The 24528-nt window shown below is 38.0% G+C and overlaps 1 protein-coding gene across 1 annotated transcript; it reads right to left on the bottom strand.

Annotated features, from left to right (window-relative positions):
* Window positions 1-23245: 23245 nt before the first annotated feature.
* LOC143273989 (vomeronasal type-1 receptor 4-like) lies at window positions 23246-24148 on the bottom strand. Its single transcript, XM_076575005.1, has one exon. The coding sequence runs from the start codon at window positions 24146-24148 to the stop codon at window positions 23246-23248; it is 903 nt and encodes a 300-aa protein (XP_076431120.1).
* Between the last annotated feature and the right edge of the window lie 380 nt (window positions 24149-24528).

The following is a 24528-nucleotide window of genomic DNA, read 5'->3' as shown; positions in this document are numbered from 1 at the left end:
AACATGGAGAAGTGAATCCCTTTACATTCACCAGGCACCAGTCATTATTATACAAAGAGTAATGGAAACTAATAAGATGAAGGAGAGAAAATAAAAATCCAGAAAGGTCAATATTAGGAACAGGATGTTTTGGGTAGCCATGGACATAGCGGAGTTTCTGGTGTGGATGCATTGCACCCTCTGCTTTTGTCTGTACAGAATGACAAACACAGAGCTGCTTGAAGAGGCAATAAGCAAAAATAAAACTTCCGGGCAAACTACCAATGCTGCATAGAATAAGTCCCTGATTTCCCCACTCCATACATTGAAGCACTGTACCAATTCTCATTTCCTGTAATGTTTTTTCTATTAATCATGATAAATGGGTACACAGAATATGAAATTCATCAATATGTACAAGACCCATATAGATGAATTTTAAATGGTCTTATTAAATAAAAAAATCATGGAAACAAATATAGGGGTGAAAGCCTTAGAGACATAGGGAAAGCTACCAGCCAACCTTACCTCACCAACTCTGCAGCTTCCACAACTGAGCTACTTCCTATCTTACCCATGCCTTTATTGCCTTGCTATTCTGCCCTCTCATTTGCTGCCTTAGCCCAGCTATCTCACTTCCTAGTCACTGTCTGTCTGTACAGACCTCCAGCTCTCTATGATTGGTACTGGGATTAGAGGCATGTGTCACCACACTTGGCTCTGTTCCCTAGTATGGCCTTGAACATAGAAACCCTGCTTGATAAGTGATTGGATTAAGTGTATATACTGACTGACTTTTTGTTTACATAAAATGACTGGCCTTTTCCCCTGATCTCCAGGCAAGCTTTATTAAAGCACAAATAAAATATCATCACATTACAGCACAAATAAAATATCACCACATTCCCGCTTTTTGTCTAATAAAAATTAAAAAAATAAAAAAGTTATAACTAATATAAGAAAAAGTGCATACAATAAGTGTAGATGTAACCAACCGTCTTATTAAATAAGAAACACAGAAACAATGTAAAAGAGAAAGCCGAGAAGTCAGAGCTCAGAGCTAAAATCTCACCCTTCCTCCTGCTGTCCCAGCTTCGCGAAAAGAGACCTACTTCCTGTCGGTTCGTTTTTTTAAAGTATGTTGTTCTGCCTTTTCATTGGTTGTAAACCCAAACACATGACTGCCTCGTCACTGTCTGAATGTACAGCCCCCTAGGTCTTAAAGGCATATGTCTCCAATGCTGGCTGTATCCCTGAACACACAGAGATCTTATGGGATTAAAGGCGTGTGCCACCACCGCCACACTCTTGCTATGGCTCTAATAGCTCTGACCCTGAACACACAGATATCTATGGGATTAAAGGCGTGTGCCACCACCGCCACACTCTTGCTATGGCTCTAATAGCTCTGACTCCCAGACAACTTTATTTATTAACATACAATCAAAATAATAATTCAGTAAAATTAGATTATCACAAATAAGTACAATAACTATATATAATATGTACAAACAATAAATACATCAACAATGTCTATCCCATTTGCATTTGTTAAATTCAGAGAAAACATTCCATTATATATCCTATTTTGGTGAGTCCAAAATATACCTAATTCACTTTCTATCCTATCTTGTATTACCAACAGAAAACTGTTTTATGATTTCTTTCAAATTTATTGGTCATAGTCAATATCTTTCTAAAAGAAGAAAGGGGATATGATATGAAAATATAGGATATAGATAGAATAGGATAAAAGGATGGATTGTTGAACCTACTTTTAAAGAGCAACTTGTTTAAAATGTTTTACAGTGTTGTAGATTTTAGTTTATTCATGCAAATTTAAAGTTAATTTTGTTATACAGTATGCATATTTCTACTCTTGTTTAAGTTATGTTTTTGCTGCTCATTTAAATTGTAATGGATAATTAAGAAATACAGATTAATAATTAGTCTTCTATTATAGTCAAAATTATAGTAATGTTAAGTTTTCTATGTATACACAGATATAATTCAGTTAGATAAGTAATCTTCAAATACTTCAAAGACCTACAGAATATGAAATTTAAAATGTTTTAAGAACTTAACTTTCTGGACATTGAGACATGTTTGCTCCTGGCAGCACCAATATACTTCAGGGAAGATGATGAGAATTGAAGAAACTCATTATGAAATTTGATTTATTTGTGGCAAAAGTTAGCCACTGGGCAAAAAAATGCCCTTACATTGACTGGTTGATAATATGTTGTATAAAGTAGACATGGAGGACACATAAGAAGGTGACCACTGAACTTTGCAAGGTGAGATGTCCTTTAGGTTTCTGTTTCTTAGAAAAAAACTGCCAGACATTCTACAGGACACACACACACACACACACACACACAAACACACACACACACACACACACACACACACACACACACACACACACATACACATACACATACACATACACATACACATACACATACACATACACATACACATACACACAATGACTGAGACACTAAGCCTATGGACTGAAGATGGATGCCCCAACATTTCAGAAGAACTTTGGGTAACTGTCCAGGCATGCAGCTGTCTCTGTCATTATAGAATTTTGGAAGATGTGTACAATGCTCTTTCTGTTTACTTAGGTAATATTATATCCTTCTGAGGTCTTTGATGTAGTTGAAGACTAGATAGTTATAATTTTCCTTGGTTATGATAAAAGATAAATTAGATACAAAACTTTAGACTCACAAATGTAGGCTAGATAGAATATTTTTTTAATTTTGTCAAATACAAATAGACTAGATATTTTAACTGTAATTCTTGCTTGATAACTATTTGTTATATGTAATTTTACTATGTCAAAGTTAAAACCTTCCTTTTTAATTAAACACAAAAGGGGAAATGCTGTGGGGTAATGGTTTTGTACACTGATTTAATAAAACACTGATTGGTCAGTAGCCAGGCAGAAAGTATTGGTAGGATAAGCAGACAAGAAGAATTCTAGGAAGAGGAAGGCTGAGTGAGGAGATGCCAGGCCACCATGCAGGGAGCAGCATGTAATTGTACACAGGTAAAGCCATAAAACATGTGGAAATATATAGAGTAACAGAAATGGACTGAGTTTAAATGTAAGCACTAGTCAATAGTAAGCCTGAGCTAATGGCCAAGGAGTTTTAATTAATATGAGCCTCTGTGTGTTTACTTGGGTCTGAATGGCTATGGACTGGCTAAGACACAGGAAAACTTCAGCTACAGACCCAGAGGAGGTAAATGGAGCAGCCAACATATGTTACAGTGTTGACTTTATGATTCTCCCAACAGTATTCCTGTGAATGCTAGTCATGGCCTGGAAGATATTCAAGAGCAGATGTGCCAATGGGCATACTCCTATCAGATCTTTGAATGTACAAAAGGAGCCCGAATGTAAAATCATTCAAGAACTGCTTCAATCCCAGATCTGCCATTTTGTTGGTCACTACTGAAGAGAGAATGATCAGGGCCTTTGCATCCATTAGGTACATGAGAATCAAACATGATGACTTTAATATGTAATCTCCATAGTCAAGTACTAGATAGTACAAAATAAGAGAGAAATTTCCAAGAATTCCTGTTATACCTTATGTTAAGAAAATATTTCCTCTCCAGAAGTCCATTCTGTGATTTGATACAATTGTCTGTATATTATGACCTGGCTATTAGTCTTGTGATAATGAATACTGACAAATGACTGTACCATTGGGACAAGGAGGACATTTTCAATCTATGCAGGATCAAGAGGTTGGAACAGATGGCCCTTTTAGCTAAGGATTTCAAGGATAGCCTAGACAATATTGAAAGCCTCATCCCAAGAACTGCTAGTAGTACTGAGTTTCTATGTATATTATGTGAGATGGCTCAGTACCTCAGAATGCACATGCTGTTGAAAGGAGAGCCATCGATTTTCATAGAAAATGCAGCATTCCATGTGATGTGACATTGGCATGTGACAAATAATGGAAAATTACAGTTTGTACATACAAACATTTCAAGATATACTGATATTACCTAGTCATGATACAAAAGAATACAGATTGACTAATGACCAATAACCTTAAATATATCAATACTTAGTGAATATTGCATCTAAAATTAAACAGTAAATGATGTTCTTTTATAATTTCACTCAAAATATGACTATGGTTCTATGGCAGGGCAAAAATTCTTCAATCTTGTGCCAGCTGGACTCATCTTTACTTTACCCTGAATCTGATCTGCCCCTTATTCTAACTCTTCCATTAAAAGTCCTTTAGGAAAGTAGCAAACCCTGTTCTAAAACCTGGCACTTTGAAATGCCTCAGCTAACTGCATGGTGTTGGCTTTTGATAAACTGGTTGCTTGCTTTCTTTCCACTGCCAACTGTCAAACAAGATGTAGCTTTTCTGGGTTCTTTGTCTTTAACCTGCCTCTACTGCTGAATGTACCAGGCTCTGCTGACTCCCCATGGGAGGACTTGCCTTCTTGTATGAGACAATGAGGAGTGGGTTGAGGGATGGGAGGCTTGAGAGGCAGAAGGAGGGAAGAGGCGGATCTGTGATTGGTATGTAAAATGAATTTAAAAATTTCTTTAAAAAAAACTTGTAAAATGCATTCAAGTATACTCTGTGAGAACTGTTTCTCTTCAGGCAGTCACCAAGTCTGCTTAATATAGACTATGAATTTGGAGTATGACCATGCTGGAATATATTTAGGTCACTACCCAATAGCTTTCTTAGATATAAAAAAAATATCAAGAAAGCACTTTCAGGGTCTGTGAAGAATCGTGTTGGGATTTGGATGGTGATTGCATTGCATCTGTAGATTGCTTTTGGTATGATTGCCATTTTTATTATATTGATTCTACCTATCTAAGAGCATGTAGATCTTTCCATTTTCTCAAATCTTCTTCAGTTTCTTTCTTCAAAAACTTAAAGTTGTTGTCATGTATGTCTTTCACTTGTTTGGTTAGAGTTACCCTGAGATATTTTATGTTATTTGTGGCTATTGTAAAGGGTGATGTTTCTCTGATTGCTTTCTCAGCCTGTTTATCATTTGTATAGAGGAGGGTTACTACTTTCTTTTGTTAATCTTGTATCCTGCCAAAAGCAATCAACAGATTCAGTGCAATCCTCCTCAAAATTCCAACACAATTCTTCACATATTTCCAAAGAACAATACTTACCATTGTGTAGAAAAACAAAATACCAACAATAGCCAAACAAGCCTGTACAATAAAGGAACTTCCAGAGACATCATCTTCCCTGACCTTTAATCCAGACACTTATGAACACATGATCTTTGATGAAAAAGCCAAAACTGTACAATAGAAAAAGAAAGCATCTTCAACAAATGGTGCTGGCATAACTGGATGTCAACATGTGGAAGATTACAAATAGATCCATATCTATCTCCATGCACAAAATTCAAGTCCAAGTAGATCAAAAGTCTCAACATAATTCCAGTTGCATTGAATCTTATAGAAGAGAAGGTGAGAAGTAGCCTTTAACACATTGGCAAAGGAGACCACTTACTAAATATAACACCAGTAGCACAGACACTGAGAGTAATAATTAATAAACAGGACCTCCTGAAACTAACAAGCTTCTGTAAGTCAAAGGACTCAATCCTACAGTATGGGAAAAGATCTTCACCAACCCGACATCTGTCACAGTTCTGATCTTCAAAATATATAAAGAACTCAAGAAACAAGACCTCAAAATACCAAATAATCGAATAGAAAATGGGGTGTAGATCTAATCAGAGAATTCTCCACAAAGAATCATAAAAGGACAAAGGACACTTAAGGAATTGCTCAACATCCTTAACCATCAGGGAAATGCAAATTAAAATGACACTGAGATGACATCTTACACCTGTCAGAATGGCTAAGATCAAAAACACTGATGACAGCTTATGGTGGAGGGGATGTGGTATAAGGGCAATACTCCTCCACTGCTGGTGGGAGTGCAAACTTGTACTGTCTCTCTGGAAATTGGTATAGCATTTTATCAGAAAATTGGGAATCCACCTACCTCAAGACACTGCAAATTCCTCTTTGGGGAATATACCTCAAATATGCTCAATCACACCACAAAAACACTGGCTCAACTATATTCACAGCAGCATTGTTTATAATAGCCAGAACCTGGAAAATACCTAGATGCCCCTCAACCAAAAAAATGGAGAAAGAAAATGTGGTATATTTCCACAAAGGATTATTACACAGCAGTAAAAAAAAAAAAAGTGACATCATGAAATCTGCAGGCAAATGGATGGAACTAGAACAAATCATCTTGAGTGAGGTAACCCAGACTCACAAAGACAAATATGTTATGTACTCACTCATAAGTGTATATTAGACACAAAGAAGAAGGTAATCAGGATACAATCCATAACCCCAGAGAAGCTAGGTAAAAAGGAGGACCCTAAGAGGGACACTGCTGGAGGGCCCCAGGAAGGGGAAATAGTTAATTAAGATCTCCTAGGTAAATTTGGATGGGGTAGAAGGGAGGGGATGGGGAATGGGAACATGAGGGACTGAGATGGTCCAGTTGGGGTAGGAATGAAGAGGGAGAGCAATGAAAGAGATATTGATAAAGGGAGCCATTATAGGTGAGGGAGGAACTTGGTGCTAGAGAAATCCTGAGGAATCCACAAGGATGATCACAGATAAGACTCCTAGCATAATTGGAGTGGCTGCCTGAACTGGCCTTCCCAGATAACCAGATTAATGACCACCATAATTATCATCACACAACCTACATTCAGTAACTGATGGAAACAGATGCAGTGATCCATAGCCAAGCACTGAGATGAGCTCCTGGAGATCAGTCGAAGAGAGAGAAAAATGATTATATGAGCAGAGGAGGGGGTTAAGATCATGATGGGGAAAACCACAAATACAGGTGACCTGAGCTAGTGGGAGCTCACAGACTCTGGAGTTATAGCTGGGGAACCTGCATGGTACCAAACTAGGCCCTCTGAATGTGGGTGAATTTGTGGGGATTGATCTGTTTGTGGGGCCCCTAGCAGTAGGACCAGGACTTATCCCAGGGGCATTAACTGGCTTTATAGAGCCTATTCCCTATGGTGGGATATCTTGCTCAGCCTTCATGCAAGGGTGAGAGGCTAGTCTCTGCCCCAACTTGGTGTGGCAGACTTTGTTGACTCCCCATTGGAGGCCTTACCCCTTCTGAAGAGTGAACGGGGAGTGAGATGGGGAGAGGTGGGGGCGAGAGAAAGGAGGTGAGGGGGAACTGGGGTTTGGTATATAAAAAGGAAAAAAATGTTTTTAAATAAAAAATCACAATAAAAAAGAAAACAAAATGCATTTGAAAGTTGGTTAAAGAGACAACATGTCAAATTAAGTTAAAAGAGGCAAAATATGCCAGGATAGGTGTCAAGGATAATGATTCATCATGTGATGAATGATAGCTTCTGGGGAATCTTCAGTGTCTCTTGAAACTGTGTGTGGGATAATCATGCACCACTCAAAAGTCTAGAGTGGAAATGGTAGAAAAGAAGACAATGTATTGATTCATTAGTGTAGTGCAGTAGGAGGAAACTCTCCAGACAACATATCTAGTCCTCTAAGGGAAAGGAGAAACAAACAGTTCTAAATTGGGTGAGACTCCCTTTCAGAAGCAAATGGTAACAGCTTGAATTAGCACTAGGTTGAGCCATGAAGCCCCAGAGAAATCATTGTTGCTTCTCAGCAGCCATGCAGGGACAGTCAGCTGCCAATCAAGAATTGGGGGGGAATTTTAAGAAAAGCCTAGGATCTGATGAAGTTTAAAGAGAGTGGGGAGATGAACTGAAACTCTAGGAACTACAAAATACTTGAGGTCTCCCCTTCTTTGTGCACTGGTACTGTAGAACACCATAGGGAAATACTGCAGTAGAAAATGGAAATTACTCCATTAAGTGGTTACATCCTGGTTCAGAAATACAGACACCAATGTTTCAAATGTGTTCATAGCCTCCAATTTTATGTGTGTGTTTATGTGGGAATGAGTGTGTGTAGGGTCAAGGAACCTAGAAAGGGCCCGTGAGAGAAGGTGGCTAAGAAACTCCAAGAGGAAGATCTAAAAACATAAAGCCAGTGCCCAAAGAGCTGCCAAGATCTTGCACTAAAAGTTTAAGATAAATCTCAGGAAATCAGGAGAAGCTGACATTGAGGTGGTGGACATGGCATTCAGATGAAGAATGATTAGGACATAGTGTGTCTTTTGCATAAAAGGGATTACAGAAGAGGAAAAGGAAGAAGCACATTTGAGAGTCCCCTGGAGGCAGCAGTTACTATGAAGAAGATGGAGGAGTGAAACTAAGCATAATGAAAGAAGCTGTCCCCACTCCAGAACTAGTGGAGAACTCCAGAGAGATCAGTAATGATATGATGCTAAAATTGCCCAGAAATTGCATAAAAAACTTTTGGAAATTGGTTGATTTCTGATGACTGCAGAAATGAAAGCTTATAAAAAAAATCAAAGATTGAGAAAAAGTCTTCTTTGGACAGAGAAAAACATGACCCTGAGTGCAAACAAAAGCAGCTAAATCAATGCACTCAAAGTCAAAAGACAGTAATGAAAACAATGTTCTAAGATAGGCCATTCTAGTGTCCACCACCATCAATGGACCCTGAAGATCTGGATCACGGACATTTTACAAATAAGCATACAACCACTCCTCATTTCTCAAAATCAGAGTTCACATAAAGGTTTCCATAATAAGTAGTAACAAAAATATCAGCTCTATAAATGGTCTTGCTGAAGCAAATAATACTGGATGATACCTAATTCCTTCCAAATTAGTTGTATTCTTTCTATCTAGCTTCCTGGGAGTAATTCTCAAGTGTTTTCATATCTATCTTCAATTTTAGATATTTTTAAAAAGAGTTCTAAATCACAGTGCTGTGGAAGACAATAATACATAAACAAAATCATATGGAATAACAAAAACATCAAAATGTATAATAGTTACAGATATAAGTCCTGTACAAATAATATGTCCTCTAACCTCTGAAATGTTCACCAAGGTGTCTGATCTCTTCAACAGAGCAGCAGAGTTCTGGTTTTGGTTAGTTAGTTAAGGGGGCCTTTTGAGATTCTTACAGTAATGTTGCTTATTCTACCTACTGTATTGCAAACTGTGTTTCAGTTGTGAAATCCCTTTGAAATATATGGTTATGAATGTTTGTTTCTTTATGTAAAAACTATGTCACAAAGAAAAGAAAGGAAAGAGAAAGAGAGTGGGAGAAAGAGATAGGAGGGAAGAAAGAAGATAAGTAGATAAGGAATGAGGCAAGCAAGCAAGAAATAAAGAAAGGGAGAGAAAGAAAGGAAAGAAGGAGGAAGGAAAGGAAGAAAGAAGGAAGGGGGAAGTTTAGTTTGGGTTTACATTGTAGGTCAAATTGCAGTTAGCATCTGTATAAACCCTCATGGAATCACAGTTTGAGTCCATGGTCACAAAAAATCATCGTCCTATACTTGTAAACTGTGATGCTGACTAGAGTGTGAGTTCACTGAAATGTTGTCAGAACAGCATTACACATGTGCTCATTATTTGTGATTTCTCTGCTCCAACTGTTGATCATACATATAGAAAAATGACATCATTTAGGATACCTACTGTCGAACAGGCCTCATGTGAAAAGTAAAATTTTTAAAGCTCTGTCTACTAGAGTTGTACTTACTGAGTGGCCATGAACTTTCCCAGGAAGACAATGTTAGGGGCCTTCGACTGCCACATCTGTGAGAAAGGAAAAAATTGCAATTATTGACAAGATTCTTTATTGTAAGAGTTGCTGTCACCTTTGAGAATCCTTGAATGACAATGACTAAGATGTATCTGTACAAAGTTATTGAGACTTGACCTTTTGTGGTAAGAAGCAATATTAAAGAAACAGTGACCACCATCCACCAGAGTGTGGGAACACCCCTTTGCTCAGATCCATACAGTCAGTCTGCCCAATTCTGGAAATGGTTTTGTGTCTTCCTAGACACAGGAATCTGCACAAGAAAGTTCTGTGTGTGATACTAGTCATACCCGTTAATATCATTCTCATGTTTAAATATTCACTTCATTCTATTTTTGATAAGAGTTAAATGTATAATGGAAAAACAACTTCTATAGATATATTTATTTTTATTGAATGTGTAAAGATCTGTGTTACTCCAGTCCTACAGCCTTTCTTACCTGATCACATCTCATGCTGTGGATCAATACAAACCTAAAGACCAAAGCCAATGCTGAGGCCCCACTGATTTGATTCCTCTCTAACTCAACAGTGAACATAGTCCTGTTCCACAAAGTGAACTGGACAACAAAGCTTCCTCTCAGGTGTCCAGTTCCCCCAATCATGCCTGACAATCTTTTATCATCTTTCAGTCACTCATATTCACCGAAATATCACCAAGAAATAAAAACATGTCCCTAGTAACTCATAAGAGCCAGACACTCAGGGAATTATTTTTATTTTATTGACTCCTATGTGCACCCTTTGTTTCAAGGAGAGGTGGTGAGATGCGCTCTTCAATTTCTCTGCTTCCAAAGCTCTCACACTCATCATATCAGATCCATTTTCAGTGACCTCATTAGCCAGGTTATAAGAGATTCTTTCCTTTCTTGTTCTGAAGTCTCCCCAATGTAGGCAGTTCAGATAGAGTTTTCCTTAATTCTCTTAATACCCTGTACTGATAAAGAACCTATCTCCATACTCAAACTTAGATCTTTGGCTTCCTGTGAATTGCAAGTTAGACTTCTTGGTTGTTTTCCACTGCTTTTTTTGGTATTCTCTCCTCTTACATCTTTAAAGTTATAAGAACTTTATATGTTCTTATATATGACAGATGTAGCTTTTTATTAGTTATGTGTATAATTGCCCAACAGCAGTAACAATTTATGTGTCACTGCTGTCCTGTCAGGTTGTTATCTTTTTTTTTTTTACTTTATCACTGTCTCTTTTGGACAGTAGCATTATTTCCACTGTCAACATCTGCCATTAGAAACACAAAGGGTAAGCAACTCTTTCAATTCAAAAGCCAAGTGCATGAGAGTAGATACTGGAAATTCTTGAACATGGCTAGTGTTTTCCAATCAGAGTCGCCTCAGTCCATTAGCATAAAGCAATGAGATACATTTGCAACACACTCCAATCTTAAATGCAGTTTGTGTTCCCCCTGCTATCCTGTTCACTTTGTTGACATTTACTGTATGCTTTTGGTTTTATAAATATTGCATTTGGGGGGACTAAGGAGAAGGCTCTGTGGTAAGAACACTTCTTGCTGTTGGAGAGGAGATGGGTTAGTTCCCAGTACCCACATGGTGGCTCAAAACTGCTTGTAACTCCAGTTTACGGATGTTCTGACACCCACTTCTGGATACTGCAGGCATCAGAGTCTCAGAGTGCACACGTACATAGAGACAAAACATAGAGGTACACAAAACAAAAATAGATAAGAAAGAAATTTCTCTAAAAAAATTTCATTTTTAATTTTCAATAGGCAATTGCAAAGGCATATAAGGCTTTTGAGATTTTACTAAAATGCAGTGTTCTTTAGGTTTGGACTGCCATGGCAAAAAACTGTCCCATTTGCCGGTCTGATTTCACAGCACAGGATAGATGTGATGCTTATGATGCCACTGGAAATATGCTCTGTTTTTACTGCAGGGTTAAAGGCTCTGGGGTAACAATGGATGAACTACAAATACCATTACTCTGTAAAATATGCAACAGAAAACACTAATGTGTTCTGAAATAGTATAAGAAGAAAATTAAGGTAGAAAAATACTTCATTTAAAATTCTGCATAAACTTACAGTTTTTTATATTAGTGAATCTTTTATAATAAAATTTACAGTTTACTCAAATAAAGGAGAAACATGTGTGATGTGTGAAATGGAATCTAAAGAAGGTGAAACACTTTAACCTTGTCCAAATTAACAAAAGAACTAAATGGTTACAACTGTAGCTGAGGGGTACAGCCCTGCCTTGCCTGGCATAATGCTCTGGCTTCCACTAGCAACAATGATAAATCAGAAGGGAAGGCATGGCATCAGTTTATGCTTATCACTAGAGTATAATTGAAACAGGGGAGAGATAACTCAAACCCAAGCACAAGAGGGAGGTTTCAAGCTATTTATTTTACCGCTGGTCATTCAACACAGACTCAGTTACTGTTTCTAACTCGTAAACATAGTGTTGCATAGGAATAGCTTTTGCTCCAGAAAAAAAGATTTGCACCTATATCTTCCAGAGTTGTGTAATTCTTGTATTTCCATTTAGATGTTTACTCGGGGTGTGAAAGTACAGTAAGTTCAACTATAACAATCACACTGCAAAAACGTCTACACATCATGCAAGGTAAAATGAATTATCACATTGACTTTTGACCACAATCCTCAAGCACCTTCATAGACATGCATTACCCTGGTGTTACCTATAGTCACCCTCAGTTGTGGACTTGCAGTGAGATCCAACAGGGACTGACTCATGGTTATGAACATTTCTGTCTTTATTACTCACCTCTATCTATGTCATTATTCTTGTCACTTCTCTGTGTGTTCCTTAGATCCGCTTCTAACCAAGACTCCCATTAGTAAATGAGCAATTACACAGGCTTCTCTTCTTTGCTGGATTTGCAACTCAGAGTGAAATACAAAGTATTCAGCTGACTTCTTGTCTCTGCAGGATAGAGGGTTCATCGGGCAGATCCTGACTGTTAATAACCAAGGCTGTGTGAGAGTCAGCTCAAGCCTGAGGTAGAGGTCTGTGACTCTGTGACCTCAACTCCCTCCAGAACTGCAATTTTCATTTCACATGCAGATGCAAAGACAGCACTCGCTGTGGGAGACAAAATAACTTATGAACCTTTTTTTAGTTGATAATTTCAGTTAACAAAGATACTTAAGAATTTCTTTTGACTATCTCCAAAGAGACATGGTGTTTTGAAGAGGAATTGGTTATCCCTAATCTCTGTAGTGTCCTGTGAAGCTGCTAGAAACTTTGAGGTGACATTTGTGAAAAAGTTAGAGAAGTCTGTATGTCCCATTGGATCCTGGCTTCTCTGACTTTTACCAACACAAATTAAACTAGATTTCTTTTAGTTTTTAAAAAGATTTATAATGTTTACTACTCAAGTGTTTATGTATTTTATTCTTGCATAGGTGTTTAAGACATATATACCCATCATTATCTCCTGTCCATTTCTTTATTTCTCATAAGTATTCTCTCCAAAATTCATGTGCTTCCCTAAGAAAGAAAGAAGGAAAGAAAGAAGGAAAGAAAGAAAGAAAGAAAGAAAGAAAGAAAGAAAGAAAGAAAGAAAGAAAGAAAGAAAGAAGGAAAGGAGGAAGGAAGGAAGGAAGGAAGGAAAGAAAGAAAGAAGAAAGAAAGAAAGAAAGAAAGAAAGAAAGAAAGAAAGAAAGAAAGAAAGAAAGAAAGAAAGAAAGAAAGAAAGAAGGAAGGAAGGAAGGAAGGAAGGAAGGAAAGAAAGGGGGAGGAGGGAGGGAATGAATGAAGGAGGTATGGAGAAAGGGAAGGAAGGGAGGGAGGGAGAGAGGGAGGAAGGGAGGGAGGGAGGAAGGAAGGAAGGAAGGAAGGAAGGAAGGAAGGAAGGAAGGAAGGAAGGAAGGAAGGAAGGAAGGAAGGAAGGAAGGAAAACAGTCTACTTAGTGATGCCCAGTTGTGACTAGTGCTGCAGAGGAACCTATGAAAGCAAGAGTACCATCTCTTCAAAGACTCAATCCTTAAAGAAATCTGATACTTTCTCTCCAGAAAGTTAAAAATGTGCAACAGTTCTTCAGCTGGAAGTGGGACTTCCTGACGACCTCTATTCTGCCTGAGTTATGTCTTCTTGATCTTATCCAGGTTTTGAGTGTACTGTTGTACCTTGTGAGCTCTCAAGTGCAAGTGCAAGTGCCCTGTTCTATCTGAACCAATCCTGCTTCCCAGGAATCATCTACCACCTCTAGTTCTTGAACACATTCTGCCTCTCCTTACATGATAACCCCTTAGTCTCAGGAGTAAGAGGAGGGAGATAGATATTCCAATTTATCTGGGCCCTCCAGAGTCTCTTATTCTCAGCAATGTGAATGTTTGTGGGCGTCTGTGTTAATTACAATAGACTGCAAAAAGAGGCTTCTCTGATGAGGGTTGAGGGACAGACTAATCCTCCAGTATAAAAATAAGAGTTTTTTGGGAAATCCATTACTATGTCCATTTAGCTGAATAATAGTATTAGATTCTTCCCCAGGGTCTATATACTCTGAAGCCAATATTATTGTCCCTGATAATTATACCAAAAAATGATACCATCTTGTCAACTAAGCCTTCACTTCAATCATGAGGAGTTACTATACCCATGATATTCATGAACTATTATATCACACTTAATGTTGTTTTAAATCTCATAGTTCATACCTGGGTTATATTTATTATTACCTCTATCTACTGTGATAAAATTATGCAGTAGAGATGGAACTGCCACATTCATTTCTTCATGTTCTTTGGTTCCATTATTTGGTATCTTTATCAACAGAGTCTTACTATTTGGGGACCATAGACCCTCACACACCACAGGCTATTGACATTGTTCTTGAGTGACCTTAATTTAGTTCTCAACAATCAAGCACCTCACCTGCCCCCATTTTAGAGTACAGGGTAGAGGAACATAGTCAGCAAATCTGAGAAAAAGCTATAAAGATGTGGCAGTAAAGGGGAAAACATGTCACATTTAGTATTGGAGATTATTAGAGCACTCAGTAAAATATAATACAAAAAATATAATACAAATTCACTTTATAATAACAGCATGAAAATATTCTGAGAAAATAAAAAATATTGACTTTGTAAAACAAACTCTTTTAATTTTAAGAAATACTCATTGCTATTTAAATTTAAATGTAATCACATCATTCCCTCTTATTATTCCTCCCTCCAGCCCTTCCCATATATACACCATATACTTATTTAAATGTATGGCCACAATGTATTTCTTTAAATACAGTCATTTCTTCACACACACAGTTATTTATTCTCACACACATACACATACATACATACATATATGTACACTGATATAGATATATGTATATATAAGTGTTCTCAATATAAAATTACTATTTCCTTAGTCCATGCAGCATAATTTGTATGTATGAATTTTCAGTGCTGAGGATTTGGATTGAATGGCCAATTAGGAGTTTTTGAACCTTTAGAAGTATATTTCTCCCAGTCTTCATCATTTCTTGGTTGTCTGTAGTCCTCTGTCTGTGGTTGAGGCCTCAAAAGATTTGGCCCCTCTTTGTTAGTAGGTCTATCAATATCGTCCTTGTCCAGGTTCTGTTTAGGAAGCCACAGTGATGAGAATTCGTGGGTTTAGCCTTTCTGACATTTGTAGGAGATGCGTTCTCACAGCAAACTTCCTGTTCTTGCTATTGCAATCTTTCCAACATCACTTCCACTGTGACCCCTGAGTCTTTAGTACAGTTGTGCTTAGATATATCTGATGGAACTGAGCACCACATGTACTCTGATTATCTGCAGTTTGGTTTGATTTTGTTGTCTGTAATGGTCTCCATCTGTTGCAAGTCACATTTCTTTGACAAGGGTTGAGACCTATATTTCTCTATGTTTTAATGATAAATATTTACAATGTGGTTAGGAATCACACCAGTTTACTAACGTGGTAGTAGCAGATTCTCCTGTAAGATTCGTGACCTTACTTGTTTTTTGGTAATTGAATAGGTTTCTACCACCACACATTTTTTCCTGCTAAAGGAGAAACATTTCCAAATTATTTTAATGCAGCCATTATTAGCCTTCAAATAAACAGACAAATCTAGCCAAATGGGATACACATATATAATAGATTTTCTTTTCTATCACTAAGTAGAAGAAAGTTACTTTACTTTTAGGGTAATGGATGCAAAGATATTAAAGTCAGTCATAGAGAAATAGAAATTATATTAAATAAATAAAACTAGGCATAGAAAAAACTGTTACAGTCCTGGTGTGGTGGTGCATTCTTTAATCCCAGCACTCTGGAGGCAAGACCTATGTGTTTTCCATCACCTTGCTCTATGTACTGAGTTCTGGAATAGCCAGTGCTATGTAGAAAGACCATATCTCAAAAGAAATATAAAATAATATAAAAAGAAGAAAAGAATAAAGAAAATGAAGTTACTACTGTTCATTTCTTGTTTATCATTCATAAATGTTACATAAGTACATAAAATTATGGATGTATTACATTGCATAATTACATGAGAAAAACTGTCAAGAGGGACAGTAGGGACAAAAAGAGCAATAAAAAAGAAGCTGAAGAACATGAGGAAATATACTCAGTAAGACACACTGCTGTATGTAAAGCCCTACCTGTGTATGACAAACCTTATTGTGACACAGTTTCATGCTCAATGAACATTAACAATGACAATCAAACAATGTGCATATATGCATAGGTCAAGAAAGCTCATTCAGTTCTCCATGATAAAAAAGAAAAGGATTGATGAAAATACACACATGGTTAATGATTATTCTGTGGAGGTGGGTGGGTGGTGAGAAAGCGAAAATCCAAGGAGGGATTTCAACCTTTCAGTCTTAGAGTTCAAAACTATCTTGGCTTGTAACCAGGTTTAGTCAGTGAGATGCTGTTTTTGTTAAACTTTCAATGTTACTCCCAGCTCTACTGGAAACTTCAAGAAATCAAAACATTACTTAAACCAAAAACCCTGCAGGGTGGGTATGTTCTGATCTCTGTGTGAGGCCCATGACACTGATGTCACTCATTGCTTCTGCTGCTCAGATGCCTGTGATCAGCAGGTATTCTGAGTCTGCCACATAGTGTGTAAATTTCTACACACAATCCTGAGGAGAATGAGTCAAGTCTATAACTTCAAGATTCCAGGTCTGTCTTCCAGAATGGGCTTTAAATCAAAACTTAAAATTCAAAATTTCTGCCACCCTCCAAGACTGCAAGTGTTCCCTGAGACAGATATTACCAGTGCCTGACTGAACTTAGAGGTGTGTCTTTATCTAGGTGGGGCCCAGGAGCACAACCCTGCACCCCTACACCACCACCAATTGTAGTCCCAGTTTCAGGACAGTGGGCAGGCAGAACTTCTACAGACAGGTCAGACTACCACCATTCTCCATCAGACCCTGTAACCCAAGCCCCACCTCCCCCAAATCCCACCCACCCTCCAAAACTGCAATTGTTCCCTTAGACAGAGCCCATCAGCACCCAATTGGACTAAGAGGTGAGTCTTTATCCTCATATCCAAACACCCCAGCCTCTAGGCTTTGGGCCCAGGGGCACTATGCGCCCCTACCACACCACCCATTGCAGTCCCAGTTCCAGGCCAGTGGGCAGGCAGACCTCCTACAAACAGGTCAGACTATCACCATCCCCCACACCAGACCCTGTATCCCACAAGCTCCACACTTCCCAACCCACCCACGTGCCAAGAGAGAGCCCACAAGCATCACTTAGACTAAGAGCTGCTCCCTGAGTCTATCAGCACTGACTAGATCAAGAGCTCCCACTGGACCAAGAGTATCGAATAGACCAAAAGAGCCTCCATCAGATACAGACACCTCTTGCACCAAGTGAAGAAAGAGGTGGGTAGATGCCAGGGAAAAATATAGTCAACAATAATAACAGCAACAAAAAATATGGCTCCATCAGAACCTACATCCGGAAGAACTGAACCAACACAGAAGAAACAGAAGAAATCAACGTTAAAAATGACCTTAAGAAGATGATAGAGATCTTTAAAGAGGAAATGAAAAATTCCCTTAAGGAATTTGAGAAAAAAGTCAAAGAAAAAAATGGGAAGAAATCAGTAAATCCCTTAAAGAAAGCCAACAGAAAGCAATTAAACAAATGAGGGGAAAAGTTCAAGATTAGAAAACTGAAATTGAGACAATAAAGAAGACACAAACTGAGGGAACGCTGGAAGTGGAAAGTCTGAGTAATGAACTGGAACTACAGATGCAAATGTAACCAACAGAATGCAAGCGATGGATGAGAAAATCTCTGGCACTGAAGATACAATAGAGGAAACAGATTCATTAGTCAAAGAAAACACAAAAGCCAAAAATATCATGATTCAAAATGTCCAGGAAATTTGGGACAACATGAAAAGACCAAACCTAAGAATAGTGAGAATAGAAGAAGGTGAAGAATACCAACTCAAAGGCACAGAAAATATATTCAACAAAATCATAGAAGAAAACTTTCACAACCTAAAGAAGGAAATCTCTATAAAGATACAAGAAGGTTACAGAACACCAAATAGATTGGATCCAAAAAAAAGTTCCCCTCGCCACATAAAAATCAAACCACTAAAGATACAGAAAAAAAGAAAAAGTATTAAGAGTTGCAAAGGAAAAAGGACAAATATCATATAAAGGCAGACCCATCAGAATAACACCTGATTCCTCAATAGAGACTCTAAAAGTCAGAAGGTCCTGGGCAGATGTTATGCAAACACTAACAGACCATGGATGCCAACCCAAACTATTATACCCAGCAAAACTCTCAATCAACATAGATGGAATAAACAAAATATTCTATAACAAAATCAGATTTAAACAATATCTCTCCACAAATCCATCCCTACAGAAAGCATCTGAAGGAAACATCCAACCTAAGGAACTTAGATACAACTATGAAAACGCAGGCAATAGATAGTCCCACACCAACAAATACCAAATAAGGGAAACATACAACACGACCACCAAAACATAACAGGAATTAACAATCACTGGTCATTAATATCCATCAATATCAATGGTTTCAATTCACCTATAAGAAGACACAGGCTAACAGAATAGATAATAAAACAAGATCCATTGATTTGCTACATACAAGAAACACACCTCAACTTCGAAGACAAACACTAACTCAGAATAGAAGGCTGGGAAAAGACTTTCCAGTCAAATGGATTTAAGAAGCAAGCTGGTGTAGCTATCTTAATATCTAATAAAATTGACTTCAAACTAAAAACAATCAACAGAGATCAGGAAGGACATTATATATTTATCAGAGGGAAAATCCGACAAGATGAAGTCTCAATTCTGAATATTTATGCCCCAGATACAAGGACACCTACATTAGAAAAAGAAACATTAATAAAGCTTAAATTGCACATCAGTCCCCACACACAACTAGTGGGAGACTTCAACACCCCACTCTCACCAATGGATAGGTCTGCCAGACAGACATTTAACATCGAAATAAGGGAACTAACAGACATTATGACTCAAATAGACTTAATAGATATCTACAGAGTATTCTACCCTAACATAAAAGAATATAATTTCTCAGCACCCCGTGAATACTTCTCCAAAATCAACCAGATGCTTGGTCACAAAGAAAATCTCAACAGATACAAGAAATCTGAAATAACCTCCTGTGTCTTATCAGACCACCATTTTTTTTTTTTTTTTGGTTTTTCGAGACAGGGTTTCTCTGTGTAGCTTTGTGCCTTTCCTGGAACCCACTTGGTAGCCCAGGCTGGCCTCGAACTCACAGAGATTCACCTGGCTCTGCCTCCCGAGTGCTGGGATTAAAGGTGTGCGCCACCACCGCCTGGCTCAGACCACCATGGTTTAAAGTTAGATTTCAACAACAAAAATTGCAGAAAGTCTGCAATCTCATGGAAACTGAATAATGCCCAACTGAATCACCAATGGGGTAACGAAGAAATAAAGAAATGAATTAAAGTCTCCCTAGAATTCAATGAAAATGAATGAACAACATACCAAACTTATGGGACACTATGAAAGAAATGCTATGAGGAAAATTCATAACTCTAAATGCCCACATTAAGAAGTTAGAGAAATCTCACACTAGTGACTTAACAGCACAACTAAAAGCTCTAGATCAAGAAGAAGCAAACTCACCCGGGAGAAACACATGCCAGGAAATAATCAAATTGAGGACTGAAATCAATAAAATAGAAACAAAGAGAACAATACAAAGAATCAATAAAACCAAGAGTTGGTTCTTTGAGAAAATCAACAAGATAGACAAGCCCTTATGCAAATTAACCAAAAAGCAGAAAGAGAGCATCCAAATCAACAAAATCAGAAATGAAAAGGGAGACATAACAACAAACAGTGAGGTAATCCAGAGAATCATCAGGTCATACTTCAAAAACCTGTACTCCACAAAATTGGAAAATCTGAAAAAATGGATGATTTTCTGGATAGGTACCCCATACCAAAGTTAAATCAAGACCAACCAGATAAACTATTTAAATACACCAATAACCCCTAAGGAAATAGAAACGGTCATTAAAAGTCTCCCAAACAAAAAAAGCTCAGGACCAGATGGTTTCAGCACAGAATTCTACTAAATTTTCACAGAAGAGCTAATACCAATACTCTCCAAATTGTTCCATACAATAGAAACAGAAAGAATATTACCAAATACTTTTATGAGGCAACAGTTACCCTGATACCCAAACTACACAAAGATGCTACAAAGAAAAAGAATTACGGACCAATCTCTCTCATGAACATTGATGCAAAAATACTCAATAAAATACTGGCTAGCTGAACCCAGGAACACATCAAAAGAATTATTCACCATGACCAAGTAGACTTCATCTCAGGGATGCAAGGATGGTTCAACATACAAAAATCTGTCAAAATAATATACCATATAAACAAACTGAAAGAAAAAAAATCACATAATCATCTAATTAGATACTGAAAAAACCTTTGACAAAATCCAACACCCCTTCATGAAAAAGGTTCTAGAGAGATCAGGAATACAAGAAACATACCTAAATATAATAAAGGCAATTTACACCAAGGTAAAAGCCAATATCAAATTAAATGGAGAGAAACTCAAAATGATTCCACTAAAATCAGGAACAAGACAAGGCTGTCTACTCTCCCCATACTTATTCCACATAGTACTTGAAGTTCTAGCTAGAGCAACAAGACAACAAAAGGAGAAAAAGGGGATACAAAACGGAAAGAAAGAAGTCCAACTTTCACTATTTGCAGATGATAGGATAGTAAACATAGGTGATGCCAAAAATTCTACATGAAAATTCCTAAAGCTTATAAACTCCTTCAGTAATGTGGCAGCATACAAAATTAACTCAAAAAAATCAGTAGACCTTCTATATACAAATGATAAGAAATCAGAGAAACATCACCCTTTATAATAGCCACAAATAGTATAAAATACCTAGGGGTAACTCTAACTAAGAAAGTGAAAGCCCTGTATGATAAGAACTTTAAGTCTCTGAAGAAAGAAATTGAAGAACATATCAGAAAATGGAAAGATCCCTGATGCTCATGGATAGGTAGAATTAACACAGTAAAAATGGTAATCTTACAAAAAAGCATGTTACAGATTCAATGCAATCCCCATAAAAACCCAACCCAATTCTTCACAGACTTAGAAAGAACAATACTTATCTTTATATGGAAAAACAAAAAACCTAGGATAGCTAAGAGAATCCTGCATAATGAAGCAACCAATGGAGGCATCACAATCCCTGACCTCAAGCTCTACTATAGAGCTATAGTAATAAAAACAGCTTGGTACTGGTATAAAAACTGACAATGGACCAATGGAATCAAATTGAAGACCCTGTCATTAATCCACACACGTATGAACATATGATTTTCAGCAAAGAAGCCAAATCTGTAACATGGAAAAAGAAAGCATCTTCAACAAATGGTGCTGGTATAACTAGATGTCAACATGCAGAAGATTGCAAATAGATCCATAACTATTGCTGTGCACAAAACTCAAGTCTAAGTGGATCAAAGACCTCAACATAAATCAAGTTATACTGAACTTGATAGAAGAGAAAATAGGAATTAGTCTTCAATGCACTGGCATAGGAGACCACTTCCTAAATATAACACCAGTAGCACAGACACTGAGAGCAACCATTAATAAATGGAACCTCCTGAAACTGAGAAGCTTTTGTAGAGCAAAGGACATGGTCAATAAGACAAAATGACAGCCTTCAGAATGGAAAAATATTTCCCCCTCACAATTTTTGTAACATTTATATTATCCCTGCTCCTTAAAGGAATTTCTCACCTTCACAATCTATTTCTAGCTTTCTCAATTCTATAAAATTAAGAAGTTAAACACACAAATCTAAAGAGTCAAGGCAAGGGTCCACATAGGAGAGAGAACATAAAGCACTTGTCTTTGAGTGCCTGAGTACCTCAAGGTTTCAATCTTGATGAGATTTCCTACAAGGACCTAGTCTTCTCTGAGGGATCATTCACCAGTAAGAGTTCTAGTAAAGGGTGAAGGGAGCTGTGCTTTCTTCAGTGATGTAACCATTAATAATTTGCCCCCGCTCCAGGTAAATAACCTTCAACTAATGTTCTGGCAAACTCTAATTAAACACTGTGAGCCACACACAAAGCAGGACACAAGAGTAGAAGGGAGATGTACTCAAAAGAACAGTTTCACTCAGAAAGAGAGGGAGATGAAAGAGTAGAACGGAGAGGTAAAATAACTAAGTCATCCTACATAAATGTATGACATAATCAAATGGTTTTTTAAATCAAGATAAAGAAGGATATTCTGCAGATAAACTGCTTTCTCTTGGAAATGTGATGCACCCATGCACATATAGCAACTATAGTTAACGGCACAATACCATCTTTATCAGTGTTCCATCATGGATGGAGGTGGGACTAATAAGATCCCAGCCATATCAGGGCAGCTCAAGACACTTCCTGCTTGTTGGAGGAAAGGAGTCATATCCCTCAATGATGTTGGCAACAGTAAACTGCACTTATACAAGTAAATAATCCCCACACATGTTCGTAAAAGAAGCTTTAATTAAACCCTATGGGGCATTAAAAATAAAGACATGAAAATAGGACACAGATCGGTTGGGGTGAAGATGGACTCTGGTGAGCAGGGTTATAAATGACAATCGTGAGTGAACAAAATTAAAGTATATGAGGCTGTGAAAATTCATGAAAAAAATTTTTAAACTTTGAACACCCAGGCACAGTAGTGCATAACATGTCAGCACTGAAGAGACAGAGGCAAAAGAGTTAACTGACTCTTGCTGGCCAGCACATCTAGCTGAATGGTTCCCTTGGAACTGTGGATCTCACAGTTCTGAGTTCCCATGTGGGTGCTGGGAATTGAACCCAGGGCCTCTGAATGAGCACTCATCTTTACCCCTGAGACATGGAAAGGGGGATGCAGACAGCACAGCTTTTAGAGCTCCCCGACATCACAAACACAGAATGTTTTCTAGTAAGAACTGGGACAGCAGAGCCTGGAAATGGAGCTGTAGTGTCTGAGGAGCAGAAAGGGACAGAATGCTGGGAAGCATGCAGCCACGGTTGCACCTGCATTGGACACCCACTTACTGGTTCCTTCAAGGACAGACAGATAAGCTGTAAAGACAATAGACATTACATAGAAGAGCACAAAGCTGCTGACTATGGTGAGGATTCTTTGGGTGGCTCTGGTCTCAGGGGATGACCTAAGAGACTGGGATCTGTGGATGTGTTGGACCCTCTGCTTGTGTTTGAGCAAGATAAACACCATGTGGCCACTGGCCCACATCATCAGTCCCAAAAACATGACATCATTAGATGTCAATAGGATTAAAGTAAGTGTGTTGATTGGTCTTCGAGGCTTCACAACAGCACAGTATTCAAACATTTTTATCCCAGTAACATTTCCTCCACCCCTTATGTCAGTAGCGTACACCAGAATGAAGGCATATACCAGCATCTGGAGGGCCCAGCACAGGCCTAGGGAAGGGCCAATGATATCTAAAGCTCTGATTTGGAGCTGTGCCCACTTGGAATTACTGGGACTGATGATGATGGCCTGAAAGACACTCAGAAGGGATGTGGAGACAAGGGATACTCCTCTGGCAACTCGATGAAAATATAAGACAAGTTTACATGAAACATAATCTACATAGTAAGTCTGACTAAAAGCAGCAATGGACTCTGGGATTCCTTTGAAGAGAACAATGAAGTTGGCCCAGGTCAGGTGTTTGACAATCAGGTCTGTGGGCTTTGCCTTGATTCCAGAGAAGTCAGCAATGATAAAACAACAAAGCAAGGCTGAGTTCCCAAGCATTCCCAGTGCAGTCTGAGACATGAAGAAGATCCCCACAGCCAGGTCTCTAGAGTTCATTCTGTTTTGGTCCTGGTACCTACAGAACAGATCCAGAAAACACTTGTTACACAAGTTGAACTATCTTCTTAGCATGTCAAACAATGGACTGCATAGTCACTATGACCTTATGTTCATGAGTGGTGTTGAAATGTGTCTTTCTAGTAAGAAGTTTCCTAGGTCTCAATGAATTCCTACAGTGTTTGAATTGCAAAAATTAACTGGGCCATAGTGGAAAAAATTAAAATGTATATTCCCATTAGCATTTCCAGTGCTTTACAATTATTATTTGGTTTAAAATCCACAGTGATTTTGTGAGAGAGTCTAATGATTAACCAGCATTCAGATGAGTGTCTTGGATGCAAACAACACTCAGATTTCCATGACCCAGAATGGAAAAG

The sequence above is a fragment of the Peromyscus maniculatus genome, chromosome 1 (genome assembly GCF_049852395.1).
Source record: "Peromyscus maniculatus bairdii isolate BWxNUB_F1_BW_parent chromosome 1, HU_Pman_BW_mat_3.1, whole genome shotgun sequence".
NCBI classification, from domain to species: domain Eukaryota; kingdom Metazoa; phylum Chordata; class Mammalia; order Rodentia; family Cricetidae; genus Peromyscus; species Peromyscus maniculatus.
The sequence above is the reverse complement of the archived record's forward strand: the minus strand, read 5'-3'. Positions and strand labels throughout refer to the sequence as shown.